Source organism: Monodon monoceros, unplaced genomic scaffold (assembly GCF_005190385.1).
Source record: "Monodon monoceros isolate NGI ecotype Baffin Bay Population unplaced genomic scaffold, NGI_Narwhal_1 Super_Scaffold_20, whole genome shotgun sequence".
In the NCBI taxonomy this organism is placed as follows: Eukaryota; Metazoa; Chordata; class Mammalia; order Artiodactyla; family Monodontidae; genus Monodon; species Monodon monoceros.
In genome coordinates, this window is record NW_021703777.1 from 29,914,013 (window position 1) to 29,927,670 (window position 13,658).

Sequence of the window (13,658 nt, forward strand, 5' to 3'; positions counted from 1 at the left end):
GAAACAAACCCCCAAGAACCAGCAGAACAAGCTTTACAGAAACAGACTCCAAACACTGAAAAAAATAAAAATGATCACATACACAATATTAAAGTGTTAATGTTTAAGGAAATAAAAGAGATATTAGAAGTATGACTAAGGAAAAGAAACTATAAAAATATGAATATGAAAAAATCAAACAGAAGTTCAAGGTATAAAAATTATAATTTATATTTATATTATAGTATATTGTTTATTGATATATATTATTAGATAACTGAGAGGAGATCATTCTAGGCAGAGAGAAAAACAAGAGTAAAGGGGCCCCTGCATCCAGAATGGTCTAAACCAGAGTAGAATAAGGACAAAGAAGTACTACTTAGTAGGTCACAACACTCAATAAATACTAGCTGTTATCTCATACATTCTGTGGGGAAAATTTAGATAATGGAAGTAGTCATTTTTTTCTTTCCCATTTCAGCATCACGTACAGCAGCCAGAGCAGAGCTCTAGAAGACCCAAATTAGGTTCAGAAGAGAGTAAGAAAACACTGGTTTTCTATGAAGTGGGAAGAGTCTTAAGCAGTAGTCTCAGTGTCAAAAAGGAAATCTGGGTCTTGTGTGAGCAAGGTAGAGAAGAAGGAAGATGGAAAAATATCCCTATGTGATTCAGAGGATAAATATCCAGAGGCAACAATGATCAACAAAAAAAAAAAGGATCCATTAAAATTGTCATTTCAAACTTAAGTATCAATTATAATTAATTAGGACATCCTCTCAGTATTCAAAAATTTCACAAGTGAAATCAACATTCCATTTCATTCCTTAAAAAACGAAAAACTGAACTACTATATGACCCAGCAATCCCACTAAAGGGCATATAACCAGAGAAAACCATAATACAAAAAACACATGTACCCTAATGTTCATTGCAGCACTATTTACAATAGCCAGGACACAGAAGCAACCTAAATGTCCATCAACAGATGAATGGATAAAGAAGATGTGGTACATATATACAATGGAATATTATTCAGCCATAAAAGGGAACAAAATTGGGTCACTTGTAGAGACACAGATGGACCTAGAGACTGTCATACAGAGTGAAATAAGCCAGAAAGACAAAAACAAACATATTAACGCATACATGTGGAATCTAGAAAAATGGTACAGATGATCTTATTTGCAAAGCAGAAATAGAGACACAGACGTAGAGAACAAATGTATGGACACCATGGGGGAGAAGGGGGGTGGGTGGGATGAACTGGGAGATTGGGATTGACATATACACACTATTGATACCATGTATAAAATAGATAACTAATGAGAACCTCTGTACAGATCAGGGAACTCTACTCAATGCTCTGTGGTGACCTCAATGGGAAGGAAGTCGAAAAAAGAGGGGATATATGTATATCTATAGCTGATTCACTTTGCTGTACAGTAGAAACTAACACAACATTGTAAAGCAACCATACTCCAATAAAAATTAACAAAAAAAGTACCAGTTAAAAAAAGAAAAATATTCCATTCCATAGCAATGAGAATTTAGAATAAATGAAACTCCCAAACATATGCCAAATTTTTTCATTTTAACTATCTGATTTAATGTTAAACTTTTTCCAAATCTTTTCAAGAGATACTATAACGACAAGTAGAAAATTACTAATTTAATTTTTCTTTTCTTCCATACTTCTGCCCTCAGGCTAAGGTACTATATAACAAAAGCAAGAACAAACCACAAGTAATACAGATTAAGAATAACATTTATCAATCACAAATAAGATGTATGATTAGTCCCTAAATATTAAAGAGTTGGTCATTTCATTTTTTTCCTGATTATCAGAATAGAAGAAAATTGATCGGTGGATATCTTAAACATATACGAGTAACCATGTACCATTTGAAACACAGGGAAACTGATGTAAAAATATCAAAGTATGCACTGTTAAATCAATGATAAAATTTTAAGATAATTCATTTTCTCAAAGCTTATCATTCTTTACTATGTTTCTAATTATCATGAACTAGTTTTTCAATAAATACAAATCTTGAGAAATTTAGTTAAGTGGCCATTTTCTACAATTCTAATATAAGCACCCACCTTAAATTAATAGTCACACAGTATAATATAGTGTACAGGATTCAGGCTCAAACAGCCTGGGTCCAAATCCCATCTTACTAACTATGGCACTTGAGCATCTTTAACCTCTCCAATCCTACTTCCTTATTATAAAACAAGTTTAATAAAGTACTACCTCAAAGAGTTGTGTAGATTAAATGAGATAATACTTGTAAAAAACACTTATGTTGCCTACATGTAATCAACAGACTCAGTCACACAGCCTGATTTAGATCCAGTTTCACCCCTATTATATATGGATCACAGGACAAAGCATTAATTTCAATCTTTCCTTCTGGAGCACCACTTGCATAATTTGATATAACTGTTCATGCACAGCATATTTAGCACCACAAAATAAAAGTCAATGTCTAATAATATAAACTAGAAAAATATTTGAACTATATGATATGCTGAATTTTGAACTTGACTAAACCGAGGAATTTTCTTTATTTCAAACAGTTAAGTTAAATAAATCAGCAAAATAGTCCCGACAAATAGAAATGGCTCCAAAAATTTTTATGTCAAAAGCCATCTTGTCAATTTAAGTGTAGCTCCTAAGAGATTAACAAATGGTTCCACAAATAACAAATGCTGGTGAGAATGTGGAGATAAGGGAACTCTATACACTGTTGGTGGGAATGCAAATTGGTGCAGCCACTGTGGAAAACAGTATGGAGGTTTCTCAAAAAGCTAAAAATAGAAACACCATATGATCCAGCAATTCTACTCCTGGGTATATATGCAAAGAAAACAAAAACACTAATCTGAAAAGATATATGAAGCCCAATATTCATGGCAGCATTATTTACAATAGCCAAGGTATGGAAGCAACCTAAGTGTCCAACAACAGATGATTGGATAAAGAAGATGTGATACACACACACACACACACACACACACACACACACACACACAAAATGGAATACTACTCCACCGTAAAAAATAATGAAATTTTGCCATTTGCAACAACATGGATGGACTTAGAGGGTAATACGCTTAGTGAAAAACATTAAAGAAAGACAAATATTGTATGATATCACTTATATGTGGAAACTAAAAAAATACAACAGGGGACTTCCCTGGTGGTCCAGTGGTTAAGAATCCACCTTCCAATGCAGGGGATGCAGGTTCGATCCCTGGTCGGGGAACTAAGATCCCACATGTCAAGGGGCAGCTAAGCCTGCAAGCCACAACTACTGAGCCCATGCACCACAACTAGAGAGCCCATGCGCCACAACTACTGAGCCGGCGCACCACAACTAGACAGAGAAGCCTGTACCGCAACTAGAGAAGCCCTTGCCCTGCAACAAAGAGCCTGCACACTGCAACAAAAGCCTGCACACCACAATGAAAGATCCAGCATGCCTCAATGAAGATCCCACGTGCTGCAACTAAGACCCGATGTAGCCAAAAACAAAAAAAAACAAACAAGTGAATATAACAAAAAAAGAAGCAGACTCACAGATATAGAGAACAAACTAGTGGTTACCAGTGGAGAGAGGGAAGGGAAAAGGGGCAATATAGGGGTAAAAGATTAAGAGGTACAAGCTATTAGGTATAAAATAAGCTACAAGGATATACTGCACAACACAGGGAATACCGCCAATATTTTACAACTTTAGACGTAGTATGATCTTTAAAAATTGTGAATCACTATGTTGTACACCTGAAACTTACATAATATTATAAATCAACTATACCTCATTAAAAAATAATAAAAAATAAACAAACAAACAAATGGTCATCATTTGCTTTGCTTACTGCTATTTTATTTCAAAAGTTCATCCCTGGGCAGATGAAAATATTAAAAATAGTAAAATTATAAAGTTCCCTGTTAATACAAATGAGATTTCTATGCAGGTTATTAGCATTCCAGCTAAATGATTAAGAACTTAAAAAGAATTAAGATTCAAAGAATGGTAGTGTATTGTTCTAAGTTGTTTGTTTTAAGTGGGTAGGGGTTGGAAGAAAAAAACTGAATTCCTTTCACCATCCCACAACATTCTATAATTCTAAAATCTCAGAAAACTCATATAAATACCAAAATTTAAAACACCACATCCATATACAAAATTTCCCAAGAATCTATATTTGGTTTTGGAAACATAGGGTTGCTTTCTAACATAAAAACTGCTCATCTGCCTGGATATAAAGGTAAGAATTTGAAGAAGATGAAAAATGACAAATCTTCTTTACCTACGATTTCTTCATTGATCTACAATAGAACTCCATTATCTGGACTTATCTAAGGTAATAATCTTCCAAATTATTGCCAGATAGGTAAAACCATGGCCTAATGTAGCCTAAATTGGTACTATAATTTATTCATTGGCTATTATATACCAATTGCTTTGTTATACCTTATAGTTATACCTTATAGTTCCAGCAAGACAGTGAGTAGACTAAGATAACCTAAAAACTATCACTTCACAAATACCTACAAATATTAAATATAACAAAAAATACTTTTCAGTGTAGAGCTGAACTTGCAAGAAAGAAAAGGCAACCCCAAGAGATCAAGATGAAGAAGAAACAGGAAAACAATAAGTATTTGATCTGCTATTACAATTGCTGAAGGGGTTCAGAAGGCGAAGCTAGTAAGCTAGAGACTTAAATTTTAATGCCTATGTAGAAACACAAAATACAGTGTGGTGCTCACTCAAGGAATGAAATCTCCATATAAACATGGGACTCTCAAAAGGTAAAAAAGCAGATCCTCCCCACAACCTGCCCCGCCACCCCCCCAAAAAAAATCCATCTACTGGCACAGGGAAATTACAAATTACTAGTCTTTGGCTGGGCTACTGAGGAAGGAAGGAAGGAAGGAAGGAAGGAAGGGAGGGAGGAAGGGAGGGAGGGAGGGAGGGAGGGAGGGAAGAAGAAGGAAAGATGGAGATAAAGAAATGAACAATAAACTAGAAGAAAAGATATTAGCCGCAGGAAAGATTGAAAATATTAAAGATTAAGAGACATGAAGGAGGGATTTCCCTGGCAGTCCCAATGCAGGGGGTGTGGGTTCAATCCCTGGTTGGGGAGCTAAGATCCCATATGCCCTGTGGCCAAAAAACCAAAACATATAACAGAAGCAATATTGTAACAAATTCAATAAAGACTTAAAAAAAAAATAGGTCCCCATTAAAAAAATCTTAAAAAAAAAAAAGAGACATGAAGGATAGAAAGAAAAAAAAACAACATGTCATGTATTACGAGTTCCAAAATGCAAGTAGGTAAAATAAAGAAAAGGCATTAGTCATGAGAATTCTCCAGAACTAATGAAAAACATGAATCTTCAGATTCAGGAAGCACAGCCACCCCTAGACAAGTTATGGTGAAACTAAAGAACTCCAAAGTCAAAGAAAAAATTTTAAAGCAACAACAGAGACAGATTATCTGTAAAGTTAAATTAGAATGATAACCGTGACAATTTTAACAACAAAAGAGACTAGAGGAAAACAGAATCGTATCTTCAAAAGAGTAAGCGAGGGCTTCCCTGGTGGTGCAGTGGTTGACAGTCCGCCTGCCGATGCAGGGGACGTGGGTTCATGCCCTGGTGCGGGAAGATCCCACATGCCACGGAGCGGCTGGGCCCATGAGCCATGGCCGCTGAGCCTGCACGTCCGGAGCCTATGCTCCGCAACAGGAGAGGCCACAACAGTGAGAGGCCCGCGTACCGCAAAAAAAAACAAAAATAGATCATAGGCCTAAATGTAAGAGCTAAAAGTATAAAATGTCTTGAACACAGGATGTAAATGTTCTAAAATTAGATTGTGGTAATGCTTGCACAACACTGGAAACTTACTAAAAATCACTGAATTATATACTTAAAACAAGTGACTTTTATGGTATGTAAATTACACCTCAATAAAGATGCTGAAAATCAAGTCACCTCTAAAAGTGACAACGGCTATTAAATAAACCCCAAAATAAGAATGAAGTAGTATATTGCAGAGCCAATAGGCTAATAATGACTATATAGAAACAAAAAAATTATAAGGTTGGAATATGAAGACTGTAACTATCTAAAATTGCAAATACTACAATAACAGCAAATAGTTATAATTGCACTTAATGTGCCACACATAATTTTAAGTGCTTTACAAGTATTTACTCACTTAATCCTTTCTACAATATAGTTTCCCCATTGTAGAGCTGGGGAAACCAAGGCACAAAGAAGTTAAAAAAACTTGTTCAAAGATTTCCCTGGTGGTCCAGTGGTTAAGAATCCACCTTCCAACGCAGGGGACGTGGGTTCTAACCCTGGTTGGGGAACTAAGATCCCACATGCCACAGGGCAACTAAGCCTGCGTGCTCTAGAGCCCACGAGCCACAACTAGAGAGCCCCGCGCACCGCAACTACTGCCCGCACGCCACAACTAGAGAGAAGCCTGCGCATCTCAACGAAGAGCCCACACACCACCACGAAAGATCCCACATGCTGCAACGAACATACCACAACTAAGACCTGATGCAGCCAAATAAATAATAAAATAAATAAATATTTTTTTAAATAAATAAATAAAAGAATTTTTTTAAAAACTTGCTCAAGATCACGACAGGGAGTTAAGAGAGTGATTTTTTTTCTCTTTACACAAATATCTTTAACATTACTATTGTATTATTATGCATTTGAAAAGGAGAGTAGTGGACATCACTGGTTGCCTATCCAGCATCCATTCACTCTGTGAATTTCTTACCCAGATCTTTGTGTATCCATCTCTCCCCAAACAGCCCAAGTACTTTAGAGGAAATTGACCCCATTCTTAGGTACAGCAGTTGGCCCTGGTTTGCTTAAGCCAATCAGCACATTTCAATGGCCACAATCATTGCTTCAGCAGTCCAATCAGGACTCTTGTTTAGAATGTTAGGAGAGAGGCTCTCTCTCCCAAGAGTTCTAAACAAGAATACATATGGCCCCAAGTACCAGTGGCAGCAGTCCTATTACCATGAGGGAAACAGCAATGGACTAAAGCTGACATTACAGAAAGGAAAACAGCAACAGAAAGAAACTGGTCTTTAATATTATTGTTACTGTAAATCATACCCTACCTTTGGACTTCCTGATAAATGAGCCTATAAATCCTTTTTATTGTGTTTAAACCAGTTTGAGTTTTCTATTATAACATGAAGTATCAATACAAAGTGATATGGAGGAGAAGCCCACGAACAAGCATATTTCTAGAATAGATTACTCTTAACCTTTAAATTATGATGTCAGATATTAAGGAGGAAATAATTCTAGATACACACATCAAAATAGAAACATGATGAATGATTACCTAATAAATGTTCATATAAAAGCCTGAAAAGAAACTGCCTGCAATTTTATGTCCCACACAGTATTTTTTAATATTTTAATTTGACATTTTAAATGTTATTTTTTTTAAATCTTGATTTCCAGTTCTTCCCAAAAAATCAAAAGGTTCACACATCACTGGGCTCATGTTACTGTAGGACAACAATCAGCTAAAATGGAACAGCAGATGCCCCACAAGTATAGTCTCTGCACAGTCAATACAAACAGAACCTCTGTATGATCTGCTCAGCTTCTACAGGTGTTAAGAGTTTGCACCATTAATATCTCACAGAACCTGTATCAATGCCATGTAATGAGTAATGAAAAATTATATTCCATCTTCTAATCTTTAACTCTTTTTTTTTTTGGCCACACTGTGCAGCTTGTGGGATCTTAATTCCCTGACCAGGGTTTGAACCCCGGCCATGGCAATGAAAGCGCCTAGTCCTAACCACCAGACTGCCAGGGAACTCCCTAAGCTTTAACAGTTTAATTAAAATGGTACAGTTACTTTTTGAAGAAAAAAATTTCATGAAAACATGTATCTGTCACCAGCCCACGGGAAACACTATTCTTGAATTAAATAGCATGGAACACCTATAAATACCTGGTGGAAGCCTTAAACTCAGCAATGAGTTCCTGAAAACATGCCAATATAATTATTTGGGTCCAAAAGTTTGACAAATTACTTTAGCATACAGATGGAGACAAAAAAAAAATGGTTTTAAATTGCAACAAGAAAAATGTAAAAGCTGACCAGAGGTTTTAAACACTTGAATACACAGGTGTACTATTAATCAAAGCTTACCTATAAAACAGATTTGCAAAAGAAATTACAAGAAGGGTGGTAAATTCCAAAGAAACTTATAACAGGGACTTCCCTGGTAGTCCAATGGTAAAGAATCCGCCTTACAATGCAGGGGACGGGGGTTCGATCCCCGGTCAGCGAACTAAGATCCCACATGCCACGGGGCAACTAAACCTGCCCGCCACAACTACTGAGCTCGTGCCCCTCAACTAGAGCCCGTGTGCCGCAAGCTACAGAGCCCACGTGCTCTGGAACCCGTGCGCCACAATTGCAGAGCCCATGCACCCTGGAGTCTGCACGCCACAACTAGAGAACAGAAAACCCACACAACACAGCTAGAGAGAGGCCTGCGCACCACAACGAAGAGCCCGCATGCCAGAGCAAAAGATCCCACATGCCTCAGGGAAGATCCCGCGCGCACTAACTAAGCCCTAACGCAGCCAAAAATAAAATAATAAATAAATCTTTGAAAAAAAAAGGAAATTTATAACTAAGGTCAAGCTACATTAGCAAAGTTGGAGGCAGTACTTTGTAAAGAAAGACTTCTGAAGTTATATGGCTCTACTACCTCTTACTATTTGGACAGCTCTCAGGGAGGGGAGGTTGTTTAATTTTAACAGTACAAACTTTATGGTTTAAAGTAACTAATATGTAACCAATACGAGAGAATCGGTAGCATACAAACTATTTTAATAAAATGCCTGAAAAGTAGGAAAAAGTTATGATAGCTGCATATATATATATAATATTAATAAATACATATATAGTATAATATAAAATATAATAAACTTACTAATGAAAAATCCAATGAAAAAAGGATAAAGGAGGAGCATGCATGAGGATTCAGTGATACTGGTAATATGCTGGTTCTTTAAGTTAAATGAAGTTTCAAAGGGTTTATACTACTTCATTACTTATACATGACACACATTCTTTTGTCTGTATCCTATTTTTCACAATTTTAATCCAATATATTGACTGTAAAAAAAACTTAATAATCAACTTTCTGCATCTACATTCTGAGTGGAAAAACTGACTGAATAACCTGAAAAAAAATTTTTTTTTACTTTGTTTTGAAAGCTATTTGAATGGTCAATAAGAAGATATGAAAACTGAACAAGGTTTCAGCAATTCATATTTAGCAGGACCAATGATTTTGCTGTCCTTACATTGGGGAAAGCTATGCCTAAGCTATAAGTATCTGCTTAGGGAAGCAAACAACTCTACATCGACTCAAGAGACAGATGTATTCCTAGAAGGGTTGTCATTCTAAGAATCACCAATCTGCTTCACCTTTCAGGCTCTCAGTTTCCTTAACTATATAATGAGCTCTATGTATTAAACACTTTATGAGGGAAGAATTTAAAAACATATGTAAAGCACCTGGCCCATTGCCTAGCACATAGTAAACTGTAGTGACTTTTTTTAAATCACACATTATTAGTTAATGTAACTTCTTTCTTTGAGTAGAATTGAGACTAAGGCTGATAACTATCTATTAGAAAATATTTAAGTGCAGCAGTACTAACCCTGAAATGGACTAGTTTACCACATTCCCGATATTTTCAGTTCCCAAGATTCAAAAGACTGGCCAAGGCCCTGTAGGAGCATGAAAAGTTTTGTAAGGGAGAAGGGAAGGATATCTGTAGGAGCATGAAAAGTTTTGTAAGGGAGAAGGGAAGGAAAAGAACTAATCTAATCCTCTCAGCAACTTTCTCTGCCCTACATGAGAGGAGAACGATGGTGAAGAGGAAGTGTAATTGAACAGATTTTCCCTCTCCTTCTACCCAGACACCTACTGACCTGCAAAGATGTAGCTATGAAAGACTTAACCAGTCACCTTAAAATCTCTACCAGGTATACAGTTCTAGGCAGCATATGAACGAACTATTACTACAGAATTTGGATTTTCCTTAATGATAAAATGCAAGTGACTCATGTTCGGTCATCCACCTCCATAGAAGACATTCTAAAGAACAGAGGAGTTGGAATCCTTCTGCCAGAGGAATGTTGTGTTTCACACACAAACAACTAATGATGGACTATATCACTACCACACATTTCTCTTTAACATCCAAGATACATGAGGTTTAGAAAAAGAAAAAGAAAAAAATTGAGAAGGAAAGTTTTCAAGTCTATTTGGAGACAAAGGGATACATAGATTTGCCATTTATCTCCTTCAGATTCACAAACTTTGGAAGTCCACATAGACGCAAGATCCCCAAAATGTTTACAACTGTTGAAACTGAATGATAGACACCAGAGTTCATTAAACTGTTCTATTTTTGTGTACACCTGAACATTTCCATAATATACATAATTTTTTTAAAATGTGTACGTGCGTGTCAGTATTTGTATATAAACTCCCAACACAACAAACTGGTAGAGAAATACCCAATCGTTCAAAATTTTCTTATCCCATAGGTAAGTGAATTTCATCAAGCTACTTTCTCATTCTAGAAGTTGTACCACAGGTGCCAGTCCATTAGTAAAGCTCTAGTGAAGGAAATAATTAACTGCCCTGAATAAAACAAGCCTAACCTTGAAAAAATAGAGGCAAAGGGGGAAGGTAATAAACAGTTATTCAACTATTGCACATTCATATTTGTTCCCATCTATTATCTTCTAACACAGGTGAATAGGTGGAAGAAGGGGAAATATCTAAAGGCCAAATTTACTTTTTATATTTTACGTTGATGGGCAACAGAAACTGGAATAAAGAAATCTAAAAAGTCCCCATTAGAAATGATAACCATTTCTAAGACTAGAGAAAAAGGAAAGTATCGCATATCCACATTTTAAAAATAACATTCATAGCTCATAGTAGTATAACCAGCAACTTCCAATGACCAAATATCCTTTGCTGATAGACATGAATTCACAAATGAAATAAAGATTATACTATACCTGCTGCAATTCTCTTTTTAAATTGCCATTCAATATTCACAAGATGTAACCCTAAATTCTTTCCAAAATTTGACTTTTGTTAATTATGTCTAAAAATAAAACTAATCAAAATTAAATATAAATGCTAACTTTGCAGCAAATTAATCTTTCATCAGCCCTGTGAACAACAATTTTCTGTTCAAAATTTATGGCAAAACATAACTTAGGCAGACTCGAAAGAGTAGGTAGGACATTATTTCTCAAGTCCAAAAGAAGGTCAAAAGAACTTACTTAAAATGTCCGAAATTCACACTTAGATATACATCCCAAGGGGGAAAAAAATTTATAGAATAAAACTCCTCCACTGGAATCCTCCATAATACTTCCATAGCAACAATTATTTCCTTAGGACCAAAGTGATCTGTTCACTTTCTCAAAACCTGGAGCATCTAAGTTTACATAATTCCCCTTAAACTGAAAAATACAAGAAATTGTTTCATTTAGGTCAGCAGAATTTTGTTTCCATCATCAGCCTGAGTAGAGCACATGGCTCCAGCGCTAACGTCTTGTTCCCCAATCCACTGAGAAGATATGCTCGTAAAATAGAGATCTACTTACCAGGTTAAAGACAGTTTCTACAATATCCCTATTGGATACTTCTCCAACTTCAACCAACCCCGTCAACACGGCAAATTTCATTCTGATGCCCCTGATAGGGAGCCCTGGTTTCAGAGACAAGGCACCCCCTTCGGCAGGGGTTTCTTCTCCTTTCCCTCCACCTCCCCCGTCATCACCTGTTGGTGGCGGGGAAGGGGCAATACTGTCTTCACTGGCCATTGCGAGTTCACGATAAAGGACTACTCGGAGTTACTCTGGGACAGCAGTCGCTGCGCTACTAATAAGCACACAGACGCAAAGCAAAACGGAAAGGGTCACTCTTCCAAGTTGTGGAGAAACCCCAAAAGCAGTTGATGTGGAAAGTCCTTGGCGTCGCCTTCCTCCTCTTGGGGAATATTTGTCCAATCTCTCTCCCCGAGGCTGACAACAACGCCAAACCCTATTGGAAGATTAAATCAATGTTAAATAGGCTAGGTTTTGTTTTAGGGTTTTGCGGGGAGAGAAGGGAGTAGTGTCCGTCAAATAAGTTCCTCAAAGGACCCCGCTACCAGCCACCCGCTTCAAGGCGCGGGGTTCTGAGCGAAGGCTGGTTCCAGAGGCCCGAGAACAGGTTCACTCCTCCCCCACACTCTCGCAGGTTCCAGGCGCAGGGCAATCTCTCCTCACAGGTGCACGGAAAAGGAAACTGTCGCTGGGAAAGGGCGGGGGGGGGGGGGGGGGGGGGGGGGGGGGGGGGGTCGGAGGAAAGCAGGGGTCCCCAAGCTACCCTAGAGGGAGAAAGTTCCTCCTCACCCAGACACTCCGGACTCGTCCTTGCCCCCCGCCAGGCAGCCGCGAGACGGAGGTGGCGGCTGAGATCCAGGGCAGGAAAGGGCGGGGGAAGGGGGCGGTGATGATTCTCAACGCTCGGCCCAGGGGGAGGAGTGGAGCACCTCTCGGGCACCTGAGGTTCGACGGGCAGAGGAGGGGTGGTGTGTGTAGTGGCCAGAAGGGAGGGGAGTCCCGGCGGCTACGACGAAGAGAGGAGGGAGGAGAGAGAGGTCAGTGCACCTGATCGCAGCCTTCAAGTTTCCCTAGTCCGCTCCCCGGGAGTCCGCGGCTGCACAGAACTCCATGGCTTCCTGGCCCGCCCCACCCCACCCCACCCCTGCGCTCAGCCTTTGCAAAATCAGCCGCTGCCGGCACTACGGACGCCGCGGCTGAGGCTGCTGCGGGCGGTGAGGATGCTACTGCCACAGCTTGCCCCTCCACTGCTCGCGCGGCTGTCCGCGTGCCCACTTAAGCTGCTCCCCGCCGCCATGACAGCGCCGAGGGCGGCCGGGTGCGGCGTGCGCGTGCGCGAGCGCAAGCAGCCGGGCGGGCGCGAAGGCGGAGGCGACCGCGCGGCGGCGTGGGTACGCGCGGGCGGCCCCGGAGGCCGGAGAGGGCGGAGGCGCCGGGCGCGGGCTTGCTGGTAGGATTGCGTGTGAGGGCTGGCGCACTACGCAGGTAGCACCAGGTGTATCCCCGGCCCGGCCAGAAAAGACCTTTATTTTCAGCAGCCGACTCTTCCCCCGCCTCCCACTCCCCGACCTGAGAAGGTGCTTTGGCGAGTGCCGAGGCGGTGATTCTGACGCTCCTTCTTTTAAGTTACCGTAGGGCCTCCAGGCGCGGAAGGAACCCGCCCCACGTTGCCAAGGTGCCTTCTTGGACTCGGAGAAGGACACCTGAGGGACCGCCACGAGCTAGAGAGGTGGCATCTCCGGAGCCAGCGGGGCTGCTGTCCTTGTCTAAAGGAGCAAAGAGTCCCCACCCCTGACAGCTTTCAGCTGCCGCCCGCCCGCCGCGCTCGGCGAAGACTCGGAAAGAGATTTCCACTGGGATTCCCTGACAGCTGCCACCTTCCTTTCGGAGCGGGGTGTGGGGCGGGGAGATCGTGCGGACGAGGAACGGGGAAAATTCCTTGCAGCT

General features: G+C 39.7%; 1 protein-coding gene across 5 annotated transcripts in view; it reads right to left on the bottom strand.

Annotated features, from left to right (window-relative positions):
• Positions 1-13,343, bottom strand: part of LRBA (LPS responsive beige-like anchor protein) — a 747,970-nt gene extending 734,627 nt beyond the window's left edge. Inside the window, exons 1-3 of one of the 5 annotated variants that reach the window (XM_029235037.1) lie at positions 13,281-13,343; positions 12,501-12,717; positions 11,709-12,147 (exon numbers count right to left, since the gene is read on the bottom strand). In XM_029235037.1, the coding sequence (XP_029090870.1) occupies positions 11,709-11,927 (219 nt within the window). In that variant the 5' untranslated portion in view covers positions 11,928-12,147; positions 12,501-12,717; positions 13,281-13,343. Of the gene's footprint in view, positions 1-11,708; positions 12,148-12,500; positions 12,718-12,758; positions 13,024-13,280 lie in introns of those variants that run through there. The other 4 variants (XM_029235039.1, XM_029235041.1, XM_029235038.1 and 1 more) reach the window with 4 other exon arrangements.
• Between the last annotated feature and the right edge of the window lie 315 nt (positions 13,344-13,658).